Below are 18335 nucleotides of genomic sequence, written 5' to 3'. Positions count from 1 at the left end.
GCATCTTGTATTGCATCTTGCAATGAAACTTAGTGAATTTCAACATCCCTAGTTTTTGTTTTCTACCGGGGATACTAACGTCGGAGTCACCACTAAAGGTATTCATGTGTGAAATATGTACTGAGAAGGGAACATTTAATCTAAAATGCTGGGGGGGTTTTTTGTTTGTTTTTTGTTTTGCTTTTTGCACACTGCTTACTTTTTTTTAAATAAGACATTTACTTCTCTTTTTTTTACGTGTTCTGTTCTCAATATGTTCGGTGCTGCACCTAATTCTACCTCATTATCCTTTATGAACAATCATTATTCACATATCTGAACTTTTTGTTTGTGCTAATGTCTGTTTCTTTTAATTTAGTTTTGTAACAAAAAGACAAAAATTAAAAACATCGGAGAACCAAATGACACTTTAAAGGTTCTTACACTTAGCATTTGCATAGACAATTTGGATGTTTTTGAGATTGTAGTTGTTTAAGATGGTAGAAGTCCCCTTTGGTCTTGACTTCTCCCAGACAACCTGTTAGCCGGCTCTCTGTCAACTGATCTGGATTTCTATTAAAAGACGATGCTAAGAAAGTTATCTACTGTAGGTAACATATCAGGTTGCTAATAACCTCTCGGCAAAGCCTCACTTCAAACGTCATGAACCATCCCTTTAATATCATCCCTCTCTGGGCGACTTCTGAAAGATGACTTTTTCTTAAAGTCGTATAACTTCAATGGAAAAGTTAAAGTTGTACGACTCGAACTTGTTCATTAAAGTTGTACAGTTGTATATACCTGGTGAGGTCTTCTGTAAGTTGTGCTGGATCAGGTGGGTAGAACTTCACATTAAATGTAAACTCATAGACGCCACCTGACACCTGTTTCCGAATCTCTTTGATGGGTTCCAGCCATGTCTGTAGGTGAGAAAAAACAATCACAAGTCTCAGCTCAGTGTCTTCATCTGTTTTTATTAATCAAATAAAAATGTTGCTCACCTTGCTGGTTGGGGTTTCCCAGATCGCCAGGCCAAAGTAATCCTTCTCCAGGAGGTTGACATGGTCACACACTTTAGTTAAAAGCTCCTGACCTTTAGCATGCTTCTATTGATGTGGACATAACAGAGATTCTTCAGTATGTATAATCATACAGCATTACGTATGAATTAGAGAACAAGGTATAAATTGGTGTTTTTCTTACATCAAGTTCACACTCAAACAGAGTGTCATCCAGTAATATGACTTTGCATTGCATGGCTTTTGGATGTTTGGTGCCTTTAGCCTCCTCTGCCTTCTTTTCTGTCTTCTTTTGTTTTGGAGGTTTCTCTTTCTTTGTCTTCTCTGTTGTTTTTTCTTCTCCTTTGGTCACCTCCTGCTGTTCTATTGACTCCTTCTTCTTTTCTGTGCCCTCCTTTATTTCTTCTTTTACTTCGGGCTCTTTCTTTATCTCCAGCTCTTCCTTTTGCTCCTCTGGAGCTGGCTGATTGGTTTAAAATGAAACATGTAAAAAAGCATGTCACTTTTGATCAGACTTTACAAAACGTGCAATGTGAATGGGAAACACTTACTTCATAATTACATTTTCCAACCAGAGTCCAGATTTTTATAATAAACATAAACATCAGTGGATGAATAAAGTTATTCACTGATATCTAAATAGCCACCAATTTAACATGACTTAACATGGGGCTGTATGATACATTGTGCTTTTGGAGTAGGCAAGTTGCCAGTATCAAGCTATAAAGAAAGGTCTTAAAAACATAACATATCAATGTATTTATGGCAGAACAAAAAAAAGACTAAGATGTTTTTTCTAATTTAAAACATAAAAGCAATTACTCTGACTGCTGCTAAAATAACACTGATTATTACTTTACAGAGATAACAAGAATAAGATACTTTCCTGAATCTGCTTCAGGCAAGAACATTTGAACATTTGGTAAATTTACTGGCACAAAATAAGCCTTTTATTGGTTCCGTTTTTACTGGCTGCTTAGAGTCTCAAGGTTGAAAACTAAAACAAAAATGCATAGCAACAGGTGGGAGATGGGCAGAGCTGTGCTACTCCATACAGACCAGTAAGATCTATCACCCTTTCTGGCATCTCATTTAGAGCTGTATGTCTGAAAATTTCTGCAGTTTTGGAGCTATGACTTTTAAAACCTTGATATAACTTGACACCAGTAACCCCCCCCCCACCCCATTTTTCCACCCAGTGCCCTCCTCATGATTGTTCATAACCACATTTAAGTCTTAAGGAACATTGACGTTTCCTGTGAGGCTGGTGTTTTTCATGGGTTTTACGGTATGCACGTGAGTCTTTGGTATAAGTTAGGATAACAGTAACTATGCCACAGGAGCTCAGTGATAATCCAGCTCTCAGGTTTGTCTCACCTGTGTCTCAGCGCTGCTTACTGACTGGTGATCTCCAGCCTGTTCTGTGTCCAGCTCAAGTTTTAGTTCTGGCTCTGGAGCTGCAATTGGCGCTTTCACTTGCTTCTCACTTGACTTGGTCTCCTCTTTGTCCTCCTTCTTTCCTTTGTTCTTTCCCTTCTCCCTTTTCTTTCCTTTTTCCTCTTCCTTCTGATTTTCTTCTGTCTGTTCCTCCTCGTTCTCTGTCTTCTCCAAATGTTTTACCTTTTCCTCTTGTTTCTCCTCTTTTGGTTTGTCCTCTTCTTTCTTTTTTTCCTGATCTTCTTTAGCTTTTTCGTCCTCCTTCTTTTTTGTCTTTTCCTCTTTAGTTTTTTCTTCTTCCTTTTTTGTTTTCTCTTCTTTAGCTCTTTCCTCCTCTTTCTTCTTTGTCTTTTCCTCTTTAGCTTTTTCCTCTTCCTTCTTTTTAGCCTTTTCCTCTTCTTTCTTTTTCAACTTTTCAGCCTCTCTGGCTTTTTCTTCTTCTCTTTTTTTTGCCCTCTCCTCTTCTCTCTTCCTTACCCTCTCTTCTTCCTCTGCTTTTCTCTTTGCTTTTTCTTCTTCTTTTTTCTTCAGCTTTTCCTCCTTTTCTTTTTTCTTAGCTTCCTTCTTATCTACCTTGCCTTCTTCTTTCTTTCCAACTTCTGTCCCCTTCTCTTTAATCTGAGTGGTCTGCTTCTTTTCTTCTTCTTTTGTCTCTGGTTTTGCTTCCTCCTTTTCAACAATTGTCTTTATCTTTTCATCCTTTTGCTCCTCTGGCTTTTCGGGCTTTTCTTCCTCCTTTTTTGTCTCGTCCTTTTTCACTTTGCCTTCATCTTTTTCCTCTGCTTTCTTCTTTGCTTCTTTCTTTTTCTTTTTACTGCCTTTCTTCTCAACCTTTTCTTCCACCTTCTTTTTCTCCTCTTTTTGTTCTATTTTATCTTCTTCCTTCTTTTTAACTTCTTTGACTTCTGACTTGTCCTCTACTATTTTGGTCTCCTTGTCCTCACTCTTCACCTCTTCCACCTTCTCTTCTTCAGCGTTGTCAGCCTTCTCTTTGTCTGCCTTTTCGTCGCTGGCTCTCTCAGCCTCAAAGCCCTCACCGTCCGAGCACTGAGAGCGCCGCTTAAGGAAGGAGGAGAAGAGGCGTGAGAGGCCTTTGCCGGCAGAGGTCCTGGTACGAGGTTTGAGCTGCTCCTCCTCTGGGGAGGTAGCTACGTCCGCAGGCCCAGGCTCAGCAGCCTGCTCCTGGGCCTTCTTGCTCGACTGCTCCCCCTCCTGCTCAGTTGCAGTTGTCTCCTGTTGCACAGATTCGGCTTCTGGTGGTGCGTGGCTGCTCTTCTGCTTGCCCTCAGTGTCGGCCTCGTTCACAGCACTTGCCTCTGTTGTCATGGTAGCCACTGGGAAGGAGAACAGAGGGGAGTCAGATATTGAAAAAGGTCACAGTGCAGCACAGTGTGTGACACTACAGTGGATGGTAATTACTAAAGTGCAACAAACAGCATATTACAGCTATACGAGGAAAACCTAAGCAAGTGTTCTGAATAGAGTTGCAACAAAAAAAACAAAAAAAACTGGCTAATGACTGATATGCTGGTCATTAACCAAAACAAAAATTCAATCAGGTTAAAAGCTACAACTGGGTTTCACTGACAACAACACTCTTCGGCGTGGAGGTTGTTACTTAATGTAGACCGAAAGTGTGATATTTTCAGTGTTACTGAGCTGTTTCCAAGGATCACAGAAAGGAAGCTGCATTTTATACCAAAGCATCTTGGCAGCACATTCTTGGCTGCTTCAACACAAAGTTAGGCTTCAGCAGGTAAAAGGAAGATGCTCACAACAACAAAGTTGCTCCATCAGTAATAACTATGAGCAGTGCTGCTATCTACTCTAAATGGATTTTGTCTGACAAAATTTTACGTGATGTATTATATTTTGGGTGTGCTAAAAAAAAAAAGTTCAAGCAAGATTTTGCTTCCTAGAGTAAATTAAATAATTGGGTTTATTTGTGCATAATATATATTTGTCCCAGCCTTTACCTGCTCAGAGAAGCAGATTATCTCCTTAAACAAAGTTATCTATAGTAGATGAACAATATCTCTACATGTCTTTAGCAAACAGGCAGATCTGGTGAAGACATGATAAAAAATATCTTGGTAATTATCCACTACAATTCAAGTTTTTAGATAACAACTGTCCTGGGAGATTTAGAAATTGATTATATCATTTCATGTAGGACAGCTGTCTTTGACATAAGAAGCTTTTTCATGCCTGAATATTTCACTGCTCAGAATCAAGCAGCTTAACCAACAAACAAATAAATGTCTGAAAACAGGAAGGTACTGAACTGATTTTGCGTCTATTCATCTTTTTCCCAATTGGGATCCTTCATTCCACACCTACGTATTGCCATGTCACTACTCCCCGATTATGTTTTGTACATAAAAAAAAAAAAAAAATAAACTTTTTCTACCCTGATGCTTAAATTCTGGCACATAATAATACTTTTCTTTGTAGTTAAATAGTTCTGAATATAAATATTAATGGTCATGCTCAAGCATTCTCTAGAATTCAATTTAAGTGAATAAAACCTTGTTTTAGACCCAATTTCAATTTATTTTGGTTCTGATTTCCAGTTGGGCCAGTTGACGATCAGTCTAAGATATTTATTAGCACCCATATGTGTTTTTAATTTGACTAATAAAACCAGAAGCACACAATTCTAAAAAATATTTCTGTCATAAAAAGGCTACAAGAAAATAGATTTTATTAAACTTGCTTTTCTTAAAAGTCAGAGCAATAACAACTGAAACTGTGTGATATAAAACTCAAGTTTATCTTGACACCAACACAAGGATGGTCCATCTAGAAAATCACCAAAGTTCACAGAGATGAGAACTGTGGGAAAAACTTCAGTTTCATTTCATTTTACAGCAGAAGATGAATTATTTTTTTTAAATCTCTATACACATCTTGCCAGGAGTGCCAATGTGTATGCACGGTGCTATGTGCAGATATATTCATTACACACCAGACATATGTTGCTATTAAATTACATTTACCCAGAAACTCTAGTCTCCTGTCATCTACACTGCTGTTCAAATAAATTACATCAAATTTCATTACAGACCTTTTTTCAAGCAAATATGAAGCAAACTGTGACTCATAATTTACAATCTAGCACTGACACAGGCACAACCCATCAGCTCATCATACAATAGGCCTCCTTGTTGGAGACTGAGCCAACATGGAGTTCTGATGGCCTATCACGGACTCATTAAATCGCCCAAACACAAAGAAGGTATTCTGCTCAAGATCTGCCTATTAGCGCCGCCTGTCTCATCTTCAGCAGGCCAGGCTGGCTCTTTCTATCGCAACACACCCATTCTGATCAGGGAAACAAATACTCTGTATACAGTAACAAAGCATTCAAAGGATATAGATGATAGAAGGGCAAAACAATGATATACAGAGCTGTGGAAAAGTCTTCAGCCCATTGCAGATGTCTTCTGTTTTTGCTTTTATCTCACATTTAGATGTTTCAGATCAATCTTATTTTAATGTTACAGAAATAATGTGAGTAAACCTAAAAAGCTCATTTTTGACTAGGATTTTATTTATCAAGAGAAAAAGCTAAATAGAAGTAATTCCCCCTTACCTGGTAATACCAGCATTTGCAGCACTAAGCATTTGTAATAAGAGAAGATTTGTCTTACGCAATCACTATAAAGGGATTTCAACTTTCTCTTAATGGCAATTTTCTTTTAAATCGGCCCCATTAAAGGGACTAAGAGTGTCAACAGTGTGTTTAAGGTCTTGCCACAACATCTCAATCCAATTTAATTCCAACCTTTGCTAGGCCACATATTCAGCGTTGGACTTGTTAGTGGGCTTTGGATCCTTGTTCTGCTGCATAGATAAGGTTTGTTTGAGCTTAAGGTCACACACTGACAGTGGAACTGACTTCTTAAGAAAGGTTTTGTTTTATCCGTTACAGCAAGTTCTCCAAAACCTTAAGTATCAAAACTAACACAAAATATAAAACCCCCATCTTTTTTATCTTCAGTCCACAAAACAGTTTCCTAGTCTTGGGATCATCACAATATTCCTTTGTCTCTTTTCAAATGCTGAATCGTGAAACACTGGAATTAACTGCAAGCGGAGCCTGTAGAGCATTAGATGTGTCTCCTTTCACTTTTTGTCTCCTAATTAGTAGGTAATGGCTCTCACTGTAGTGAGATATTTTGGACAATATATTGTCAGATAGATTTGATTTATATAATTTAATGTGTTGAACAGATCTGGCAGTGATCAAACCTGTGTGTAATCAATGAAACTGAACTCAGCTTCACCAAAAGTATGTTTAGTTATATGTAATTCATGGAAAAGTATAATTTTTTTTCTCATGTGACCAGGATCATTTTGCTAAACGTTTCCCCTCAATAAGTTAAATTCATTAAAAACAGGCTTTTTTCATTTACTTTGGTTATTTATATCTGGTAGGATTTGAAATTTGACAAAAACACAAATCAAATATCTGTAATGGAGTCAAATAAATACTTTTCCACAGCACAAATAATCGGTCTCATTGATTCTCTGAGTGAATCACAGTTTTATGAACCAATAAGCTGCAGAGGGTTGATGTGTTTTGAAGATTCATAAAAATGAGTCAGACCTGATATTTTTAGAAACTTGCTGATTAAATTTCCCAGCAGGCTAACATGCACTGCAGATATTACGCAACTACCCAATGTGTCTGTTGAGTGATATATATATATTAATCAGTTACAGGGCCTCCACTGAACAATCGATTCGCTTTGATATGACAGACAATTATCGTGTCTCGCCACTGTATAACTGGTGAATAATGCTTTTGTCTCTTTGAAATGTCCTATGAAGAGGAGTGGGAGGTAGAAAACATGGTCGATCCTCCAGATGTACAGGGCCGCCCAAAATGGTGCATCTCGGATCACCACACCATATACTTCCCACTGATACTCCAGGACAGGAGGAGGAGGGGTGCTCTCAAACAGACCAAATCCTCTTTAGCCCTCCCATTGTCTGTGTCCAGTGACCAATAACTGTGCCGCACTCTATTACTAATCCACTCTGCCCTTCCCCCAAAAGGACCCCTCACCACCACCACCACTCCATAGGTCTGTTCCCTGGGTCACCACGCACACACAGACGCGAACACCTTTATGCATCGATGCCCACGGCCTCCTGCGGGCGTCTTAATGCTCCGTCATCTCAATTCTGAGTGTCAGGAAACAGACACGCTCCTAATGGACCAGCTGAGCTTGTGTCTGCTGCCTCCTCCATTTTGTGTTAGCCCATCTAACATCTCTGCCATCGGCCAGCTGAGCAGGGCCGACCCACGTCAGGACCGACTTTAGACAGCGGTGACGACGCAGGGTTTCCCAATACACCATCAATCTTTTGTAATGTGACAAATAATGCCCGCACTTTAATGGGAGAGGAAGGAATAGTAATGAAGTGTCATATTTTTTGAAGAAAAACGATGGACCTCAATAACACACAATTAGAGCCTGTAATAAGATTAATTATAGATGAAGTAGGCCACCCTCCAAGCAAGAGTGAGCTCACAAAGAGGCTGATCAGATGCAAGCACAAAGACTAGAGATCCTCAGTGATTTGATTTTTAGGTTATTTTTCATTTTAACTGGGTGTTTCTTTTTTTCAATTATATAAAATCTAGGTATTTGTATTCTCAATCAAAGTTTAGTTGTAGAGCAATTTCAATAGAAACCAGTGTAACACAAAGAGGTTTGCTTAAAAACAGATGGAGGAACATCAAAAAAAACATACTAGAATTTCCAAAGTTTTTTGTATTTCTTTTTTCGTGTTTGTTTTTTTTATTTTAATGGAAATAAGTATAAAAAAGTAATTGTGGAATGGTAATAATGTAATGATAAATCAAATAAAAACAATAAAAATGTATTTAAAAACATGAAAAACCTAAAACATAAACTATAGACAGTACACATAAAAACAAAAATAAAAAGATCTAAATATAAAATAATGGCAAGTACAATATGATAAAATATATAAGTTTGAAAATAAAAGTAGCTAACTTTGTCAGTTAATAAACTAATTCCCAAATAAACGTAATGTTTTTTTAAACCCAACAGAGGTATTTTGTCTGGCATAATGGAACCAAAACCATAAACTGATACCCTTCAGGTCTCGTTTATACCTTGTGCATCAAAATCGAAGGGGAGGAGGGGAAGAGATTGCAGAGAGAGGAGGAGGCAACAGTTTAAAAATAGCGACATGTGCCCAAGATGCTGGGACTCATTAGTTGGCCCAGCTCATATCTATTTTTGTTCACGCCTTGCTTCACATAACACGCATATGCACATGTGCAAACATGTGTGTCCAGAGGCAAGAGCTCACACAGTAGTTACATCCTCATTTTTAAGAGAGCTGAAACAGATCCATTTAATTTTCTTTTGCACATTTATACTACTCATTCCTAAAATGACCTGGCCACATATTAAAAGGAGTTCTCAATAAAATAGTACATAGAAGTGAACATAAAGAAAGCATGTTTCCTGGATACTGACAGGAGGCTTAAGGAATTAGAAGGAGTTTAGAGTTAATCAGCCCTCAAGTGACCAAGTGAGATTATCTTCTTCTACCTGCCTGCAATATCCATCTCACTGTCTCTATTGAATCTTTTTGTCTCCCTTTGCAAGTGTGTGTGTATTCATGAAAATAGTGACATGTTGTGCTGATTCATTATTTTACGTGAAGCCCCACCTACCTGGCTGGGAAAAAATATGCAGTAATGTAACTCAACACTAAGATGTCAACCTCAGGCCACTCTTAGTAAACAGAATGCAGGTCAGTGTATAAAGGTGGACTCTGCAGCAAACTAATGGGATGTTTTGTCAACACCCAACCTTGACCACCAACATTATGACTAGACCTCTTCACGTTTAAGAAAAGGTTCATTTTAATGCTGTACATATATTCAGTTGCAGCTGGGCAATATACATGCACCAGGTTGATAGATTTATATTCCAAAATTTAAAAAAGAACACTAATTTTGAAGTAGCAAAAACAAATATCATTTTTTTTTTCTTTGTAATCAACCTGCCGATCAATGCAGCTTATTACCATCAGCGTGGCATATTGTAGCCACAGCTGGGACAGGCTAACAGAAGAGAGGCTGCCATTCAATCGGCTCTGCTGGGCCATCTGACCTGTACCAAGAGGGAAGGCGGGTGAAGTGCTTTGCCCAAGGACACAACGGCAAAGTGACTGAGACAGACAGAACTGGGATTTGAACTGGCAATCCACTGGTTACAGGCAATGCACTATCCCTTGAGCCATTGCTGCTCCTTTTCCCGTTGACTGTTCCACAATTTAGCCAATTGGTGCATTAAATTATGAGAGATTATCACCACTGATAAAACAAAAATATGCAAGTGGCCTCCAGCTAGATGATAAAACCATATTTTCTTGAAAATTATTTTATTGCTTTATTCATCGGCTGTCAAAAAGGTATGAAGTGCTTAAACAAACTAAGGTTGCTATGATGTTCACACTGCATAATAACCTTCAGTTGAAATAGCACTAAGTATTAAATAAAAATGGTCTAACATTAATCACTGCAGATAATCACCAGTCTCCCTTGTGACTCTGCAAGGACAATCATTTTCAGGTAATGGATAGATAGATGGATGAATAACATGATCTAATTTCTTTTAAAGAAAACAATACTCAGTCTGCAGCCAACGGTAGTTTTAAATCAGTGTTTCCCAAATAAGAGTGATGTCTGGTGCATCTTTTGTTTCCAGATCATGACTGTGTTTTTGGTGCTTTCATCTTGCAAGCTCGGAAAAAGTGTAGTAGCTTTATTTCAACCAACTGAGCGACAATGTGCAGCAACATGAAGGGGAGGGGCAGCCAATTGCCATGTCGACCTTTGATTGAGAATCCATATTAAAATGAAAATATTTTGACACCTTAGTGTGGCTTGTCCCCAAGAAAGCTTTGAACTGAAGAATGGTTCAGACAAATAAGCCTTCCAGAAAGGATCCTTTTTGCATGTCAAACAACCAAAATTACAAAAATACAAACTAGTACAGAGGTAAAATAACCAGATCACTTCAAAAATATGTAGACAGAAACTTAAGATCAAAGAGTAATAATGCACAGCACACATCTTCTGTAAACTGAAGACAGAAATCTTTGCCCAGGTCTTTGTCTCAAAATGATCAATACACACAGATGGTCTGTGAGCCGGATGTTGTAACATGAAACGGCATGGGAAAAGAACGAAGCAGCATGATTGATTTAGTGTGGCTTCACTGAAAGCAATTTAAAAGCCATTCTGAGCATCAAACTCAGCCAAAAGTGCAATCAGCTAATAGCAGAGAGATAAATAAATTTGAACATTAGTGAAAGATCTTAAAAGCAGAGCTCAAAGGAAGGTGCCTTATGAACTTGGTGCCCAGCTTAAATTCACATCTTTCAGTCAGAAAGAAGAACAGTACTGAATGATGTGGAATGGTGTGGATTTCTTTCCTGTTTGGATCTGCTCACAGAACAGAGTAGTATGCCTAACTGTACGAATGCATCATAACTCCCAAAAGAGGATTACACCAGCAAGCCCTTCTGGGACCTTAATGACCTCACTCTGTCACAGCAGAGCCGAAAACATTGTTCAACATCATTTCAGGTGCTTCCTGTGTGCCTACACCACCACTCAGTCACCAAAAGGAGATCCTACCAGGGCGTCATCACTAGGGCTTTTTAGGTTCTGTTTACTTCTGCTTACAAAAAAAACCCAAATAAATAAAAAACTTCCTAGTCCTGCAGCATTAACTGTGGCTCATCCCCCCATGCGTCACATCTGCAGCTCCTCACGAAAGATTATCTGACTATATATATTCAGCCGTATCATCGATGGAGATGAGGCTTATTGGATGAGATGCTGTTGAGCGCGTTAAATGTAGGGAGGGCTTCACAGAAACCAACACAGTCTTCACAGAAACCAACAGAGTCTTCACAAACTGCCGCCCTTTTTTTCAGCTGAGGTGGGTATTTTTAACCCCTGCATTCCTCAGGGAGGCAAAAGCAAGGCAGGTCAAGCAGAAAGAAAATAAATGCAAAGCATCAGTGGGAGGGGGGAAAACCCCAATAACTTCTGAACATTGTGGATGCACATCACAAATAGCCTACAAGTGCATTAATTCCATATAATGTATTTCTACAGATTATTGTCATCTTTAAGCATTTTACAAGACAAACACATCTAATTCATGTCCAGGAATAAACTAGGCTAGTCATATGTGAGAGTTAAACTTAACAACACAAATTCCTTCATCGTATATAAATATAATTCTTAAATATTATTAATTTAAAGAACAAACATCAGCTGTTTAATCCAAGTATTTACACCGTACGTAAAAAATAGCTCTGTTTGTTTTGCGGGTTATTGGTGTTCCAAAGGCATCAACAGAAAATGCATCAATGTGCTTAGCTGGATTTAAAAAGTGAATACTAACCATTTATGCTGTTAGCAAACTGAGTCCTCTTTAAATGTTCGTGTTTCTGGCATGTCCATTCATTTTTATACACACAACTCTCACATGCAAAAACAAAAACAACACCGCTGCCTCCGCCAGGAGGGACTACTTTTAATTAAAGATGCTGCAAGAAGACTGCTGCTGGGGTCTATATCCGAACGAAATAGGTTACATAACTTTAATTGCCCTAAATATTTTTTATATGAATGTGTCGTGACAGAGTATAAAGAGCATCGTTTTTCCGCAACTTGTTCTTTTTTTTTTTTTTTTTTTTTTCCTGAATTAAAGTGCAACATAGTAGCGGGGCTGTGTCGGTCGAACGTGCGCCGGGGTATTTAAAAAATCTGTTTACGAAAAAAAATGGCGCCGAACGTACAACAAAACAAACACCCATTCAAACGCACCCACCTTACACCTTAAATTGGGCTTACCTACTCTGAGTTTAGCATCAAGGGAGAGAAAAAGGGCCCAAAAATATCCGATAATTTCCCGGTATATATTCCTGACGTTCAGGGGAGTAACAATGTTTCGCAGCGACACATGCTTTGTTGTGCTGAAGGTGTCCTGATGCTCGTAAAGGGGCGGAGTCTGGCTCAGCCAGAGCAGCCTCAGCTATAGACAGAAGATGGGCACAACTTTCATGCAATCCTGTATATGCCAGTGAATGTCCTTCGGTGCTGCAGGATTCCAGTTTGAAAAGAAAAGCAATCGATACTCTACTCTCAAGGGCTATTTGAAATACTTGTGTATCCATTTATTGTCTGTGACTGTGTTGCGCGGTAGCCATAAAGTAGCAAAAGAGAGCAATTATTAACAGAGTTCAATGTCCAGAAGCAGGGGGTCTGGGGTGGTGGGGTGTGTGTGTGTGTGGGGGGGGGGGGGGGGGGGGTGGAGCTGCAGGAGGATTTCTTTCCCTCCATATTTAAATATTTTATGAATCTAGGCACCCAACCAAACCCAACTACACTATTTAATTTAGCTGTTGGAATTAGTTGATATTGTTTCCTAAGTTGAATAAATTGAATGTCAAAACAACGGATTTTCTCTTAAAGATCATGTGAAAAAATTTAAGTGATCATTTTGGTTTTTAGAAGTAAATTACAGTTATCAGAAATAGTTCCCTTACCAATAGTGGACCTGTGTCATATTGCTATGAGTTTATAGAAAATTAATAAGCATACAGAGTACAAAAAAATAGTCAGTTAAGGCACTTTTCCAGCCATTTAAAATGAATCACCTTTGTACCAAAGACAAAAATTGCTACACAAGTGGATGTTAACAGTCGACATTTTCACAAGGGACTGCTTGAAGTTAGCACAACTTTGTGTTAAAACACTAAAATTACTCTGTAACAGGCAGCCTCATCAGCTTATTTTGAGGCTATACAGACAACTTTCCAAATTTTCTCCAGAACTGGAAAAGCAAAGGAATTGCCACTTTGAATTTCACCACACAAATGACAGTCTTTGGCAAAATTTGAAAGTTTACTCTATTCTTGGTAAACTCAAATACCTCAATGAGGTGGACTCAATCAGTCCACCTCATTGAGTGCAGCCAATGAGGTGGACTGAAACTCTAGTCAATTTGCCCAGAAAACAGTGCTAAACGTAACCCCATGTAGTATATAATTATATATGCAGTTTATCATCATACACATGCACACACAGATGCAAACTAGCTCAAACTATAATCTATAATGAAACTATAAGCTCAAACTGTAAAATGTCCCCTTTAAAAGTTTATTATTATAAAAATGTTTAAATGTTACTTGAATAATACTAAATATATTAAATTTATTCTAACATTTCAATGACAGCATGGCTAGGATGCGCCATTCATTGGCATTGACTGGACTCTACTTGATAATGGACAGGAAAAGCGGTGAATGGAACCAGCATGCTCTTAAATTCCAATTAAAGTGTTATGTTAACATATTTTCGAATGTAAACTGGATAATGCAATACTAATGAATTTGATTATTTAAAATATAAAGAATTTTAATGGCTAAGGTTGAATACCCACCAAAATCACTTTTCATAGCACAATAAAGGGTACTGAAACTGAAATATTGTATAGGTTATGAGGAAATAAGAAATTGAAATTTGTCAGGAAAACTGTTACGCCAACACACCATAACTCAAAAACAAGCACATGTGCCTGATAAAACACACACACTGGCTGTCTTCATGAAGCCCGCCATGGTCCCCACCCATCTGCCTGACCCCATTAGGGACATACGGCTTATAGGCAGAGTGGGTAAGAGGGGGTGTGGAAGAAAAGAGGGTTTATTATTCTCTTACCCACAAGGGGCACGGCACCATCTTTTTTTTTTTTTTTGTCTCACATAGCCAAACTTCTGTCAATTATACTCAGTCGCAATTGATTGAAAAAGAATTATCTTACCGGGTTAAATGTTATTCCATAAATCCAATAACTCTTATGGCTGTGAACTTGACAGCAGGCTTCACATGACAGTAAGGAAACCAAACCAAGAGAAACTATGTTGATTGTTATCTGTTAGACTTTGATCACAGAGCAAACTTACTATACACACAGCCTCCCAAACAGCAATGTTAAACATTTACAAAAAAAAAAAAAAAAAAAAAAAAACATGGGGGAAGCCAGCAAACACGAAGGCGTATTTTGTAAATGTTTTTTGGTAGAATCTGCTTCCTTTTGCTTTAGTTTTTGGATCTGAAGAGCAACCAGGTGAAACAAACAAAGAGGAAGCCTTTAGTTGCTTGGAAACCCCTGCCCATCCCTGTGCCTATACTGCAAGGAGCAGGTGTTTAGCTGGACCCAGGAGAGGGAGCAGAGACAGAAAGCAGAGGGGAGGAGAGCAGCAGCAGCACTTTACAGACCCACAGTCCCCTGAGACAGTGACAGCCTGGAACCACAGACAGTGAGACGACCCAGTCCTCAAAACACTCACACTATGGACACACCCAAAAAAACAAAACAAAAAAAAACACTGACACAAACATCTCTGCCTCCTTGTTCTCTGCTGTTCAAACAAACACATGATGGTGCAGTGCATTACTCCAGCTGAGTGCTTGGGGGTTATGCTTGTTTCGAACATCTTTATCCCTCTCCTGGCACGGCCACTCAGTGATTACATAACGACCCCATGGCAGTGCTTCCGCCCAGTACGTCTCTCTCCCTTTGACTATCAAAACTGCATCTAGGTACAGATCCCCTCACACACGACTGCATTGCCACGTCTTCAAGTCTTATGTAAAACAGCGTGCCCAGCTTTCAAACAAGCTTTAAATATAAAATCCCATTGCATGTATGGGAGGCATGGTTGCAGGGGTTTTATTCGTGCTGAGCTCTCAGGAACACCAAGCGAGACAGAGGGCTAGCCGTGTATTAATATTCATAGTGCACCATTATGTTATGAAAAATTTATGAATCGGGAATGGTTTGTGCCTCTACATTTTTATTTTATTTTTATTTTTTGCAAGCATACATTTTTCCATCAGCTGCAATTCTCAAGCTCATATAGTTAAAGCACAGGAAAATTTTGAAAATTACATATCACTTTTGAAAATTCAGATTTTTGCAGGTAAAAAAAATGCAATTTGCATGCACTAAAAACATTAATTTTCATCTGGGATTTCAAATGCCGTTTAAAACACTTTACTAAGACCCGAGGCTCGCAGTGTAGTACACAAATAATTCTAGCAGAGATTCTAGGCCAACTGACTGAATGCTTGCTGAATTGTGTTCAGCAGGATTATTGCTGTCCTGGCCAAACTGGTTCACACTGTCATCTGGTGGGTAAAATAAATACAGCAGCTAGACAAGAATTAAAAACTAGATGGTATTTGAATTCAAATGTAACTGAAGTCAAAAGTCTACTTCTGAAACAACTAAATAAAAATTGATGAAAGAAGTGACTAAAGAAACATAAACCAAAGTTTTGTACAGCAGATAAAATTAAATCAAAAACAACATAAGTGCATCAACAAAAACTGACAAACTCATGGCAATAAGTGCTTAATAAAACACAAATGTTTGCATCTTTTTCAAAGTGCCTAAAGAATAAGAGAAAAAAGTCAAAACATTTAATAGGCAACAATGGTGCTAAATGCCACGTTGATGATATGATATGTAATAAATAAAACCAAAATATGCAGTGTTCATGTCTTTCTACTCTTCGTTCATTGTTTTGACATTGAAACAACTTAGCTGCATTGCAATGCAGTTTGCTAAGAACTCAAAAGGTATTCTTAAACAATACTCCACAGATTAGCACTACACTATGTACAGTGTAACTGGCATACAGAGCAAGAATACATGCTACATATTTGCTATATTACTGATGCATCAATAGGGCTTTTACCAACCCACTCTTTACTTTGTGTTTTCTTTCAGGTCTGACCGGTAGATAGTCAAATGAGCCCTACCCTCTGAATTCAAACCACATTGTGAAACATGAGATCACGAGATCTATCTCTCAACAAGGATTATGAATCACTTGGAATAAATCTAAATATTCAAAGAAGTTGTGCTGCAGAGGAAATCTCAAGAGCACCATGATTCCAAATACCAAGATCTCATTATTTCCTGCCAAGCACAAACCGCGGACCCTACTCTATCCAAAAACCTGTGCTTAGGAAAGACCATGTTGTTCATAAGGCATATACCAATAATCCTGAGATGGAATATCTATTTTTAGGTGATGCTGCTCGACTTCATGCATTTCTCACCAACAGGCTATAACCAAATAAATCTTAAACTAAACCTTCAGGGAATATTTTAGTTGGTACAGTAAGTGTTTGAGTTTACAAAAAAACTTCCCAACATTTCTCTTCTTCCTTATTTGCTTTTAGAATGATAACAAATTTGACCCATTTTCTTCTGCTTGGCTTTGGAATAATGTGTGAAGTGTTCCCAATGCAGTTGCATGCACAAAAATAAAAGCTATATTGGGATTTATGGGCTTAACTTGCTTTTTGTAAAACACTGCTGTTATTCTCGGACAACTGTAGCTTGACGATATACTTTACCATGAATTAACTGATGGGGATTCCACATCAGGTCAACTATGTTTTATCAGTGAAGTGTAATGGACTCTATGAACATGTGTTCTTGATAGATAAAGACGTGTTTGCGCTCAGAGGCCTCGGGGAGACACTGCCACAGCACCCCTCCCATAGCTGGTTCAGCTGGCGGCTGAACTTACAGCTGGTTGACAGGAACTGTTAAATTATTTTACCGCCAAGCTTTTCTTGTAATTTTTGCTTGATATCTTGCTCAAATTGGTCTTGAAAGTTGGCAAAAAAAAAGAGTGGCAAAAGGAAAATAAAGTAGTGTTCCCTTGTATAATGAAAATATAACATAGTTCAGTAGAAGGCATTAATTGTAGTGAACAACTGCTCAATTTAAGGTATGCTACAGGAATAAAAATGCAATTTAAAAACAAGTATGTATGACTTTAAAAAAGAGCTTTAAATTCTAATGAAATGCTTAACACTTGAAGAAAGTTTAACACAAATATTTATGATATTTAGATTCCCAAGTTAAAGCAATGGTATATGATTATATGTAATATCAGACTGCGACATAAGCAACAATAGCACAAGAGCTTATTAAAACCTGATTTATATTTGGTACTCACGTATTTCAGCAGGTCATCACACATTGTGTTGGGAGCCCCAGTGAGAAGACCACAAAGAAGCAGAGACACAGAAAAACAGTGCATCAGATCATGAAAAGCAAGAATTTATTTGAGTTAAAACATGCAGATTAAATGGAAAAGAACAAATTTATTCAAAATATGTCATTACAGAAATATCACAGCAGATTTAAAAATATATATATTTCATTAAAAAGTTTGAATTTGAGTTTCTGCTTTAGCCTTCAGATCAACGGTGTGTTTTAGTTCATTCCTCCAGGCTTGCAGCTCTTTATGTTTGGATTTCTATGTATTTAGAGCCCATATATCAGAGTCCAACCAGCTTTATCGTGTATTTCTTGTCATTATTATGTCATTGAAGCGCAGCTTTAATCTAAACCCCCTGCTTATTTATTTTCCCCACAGTCTGGCGCCACAAATACCCCTGACCTGGTTGTGTTTGACATAATCCCATAGCACAAGCTACACTGACTGAACTGTAAACGAACTGCTGCCGTGTGGAAACCAGAAAACTGGAGCTTGCAGCACACAACGTGTGCAATAACAACACAGGCGGCGGCGTCCCGGAAGACAAGTCATACCTGAGCTGATAGGTGGCTCCTCTGTGAGCTCTCTCCACCTTTATTCCATGTCATAATCCTGCTGCTCGCCTTTGGGTCAACTCAGAAACTAATCGATCAGGTTTCCTCTGAGAGCGACAGAGACCGAGAGAGAGGCGGTGACGCAGCTGCAATGACGAAGCACTTGCTGGGGATGGGTGGA

The 18335-nt window shown here is 38.4% G+C and overlaps 1 protein-coding gene across 12 annotated transcripts in view; it reads right to left on the bottom strand.

Annotated features, from left to right (window-relative positions):
• The window catches only part of LOC122831400 (titin-like), a 41280-nt gene extending 22945 nt beyond the window's left edge, over positions 1–18335 (bottom strand). For 2 of the 12 annotated variants that reach the window (XM_044117537.1, XM_044117543.1), the window contains exons 1-5: positions 12368–12543; positions 2376–3769; positions 1183–1461; positions 981–1085; positions 781–899 (exon numbers count right to left, since the gene is read on the bottom strand). In XM_044117537.1, the coding sequence (XP_043973472.1) occupies positions 781–899; positions 981–1085; positions 1183–1461; positions 2376–3769; position 12368 (1898 nt within the window). In that variant the 5' untranslated portion in view covers positions 12369–12543. The other 10 variants (XM_044117545.1, XM_044117547.1, XM_044117548.1 and 7 more) reach the window with 9 other exon arrangements.

Source organism: Gambusia affinis, linkage group LG05, assembly GCF_019740435.1.
Source record: "Gambusia affinis linkage group LG05, SWU_Gaff_1.0, whole genome shotgun sequence".
Classification (NCBI taxonomy): Eukaryota; Metazoa; Chordata; class Actinopteri; order Cyprinodontiformes; family Poeciliidae; genus Gambusia; species Gambusia affinis.
The sequence above is the reverse complement of the archived record's forward strand: the minus strand, read 5'-3'. Positions and strand labels throughout refer to the sequence as shown.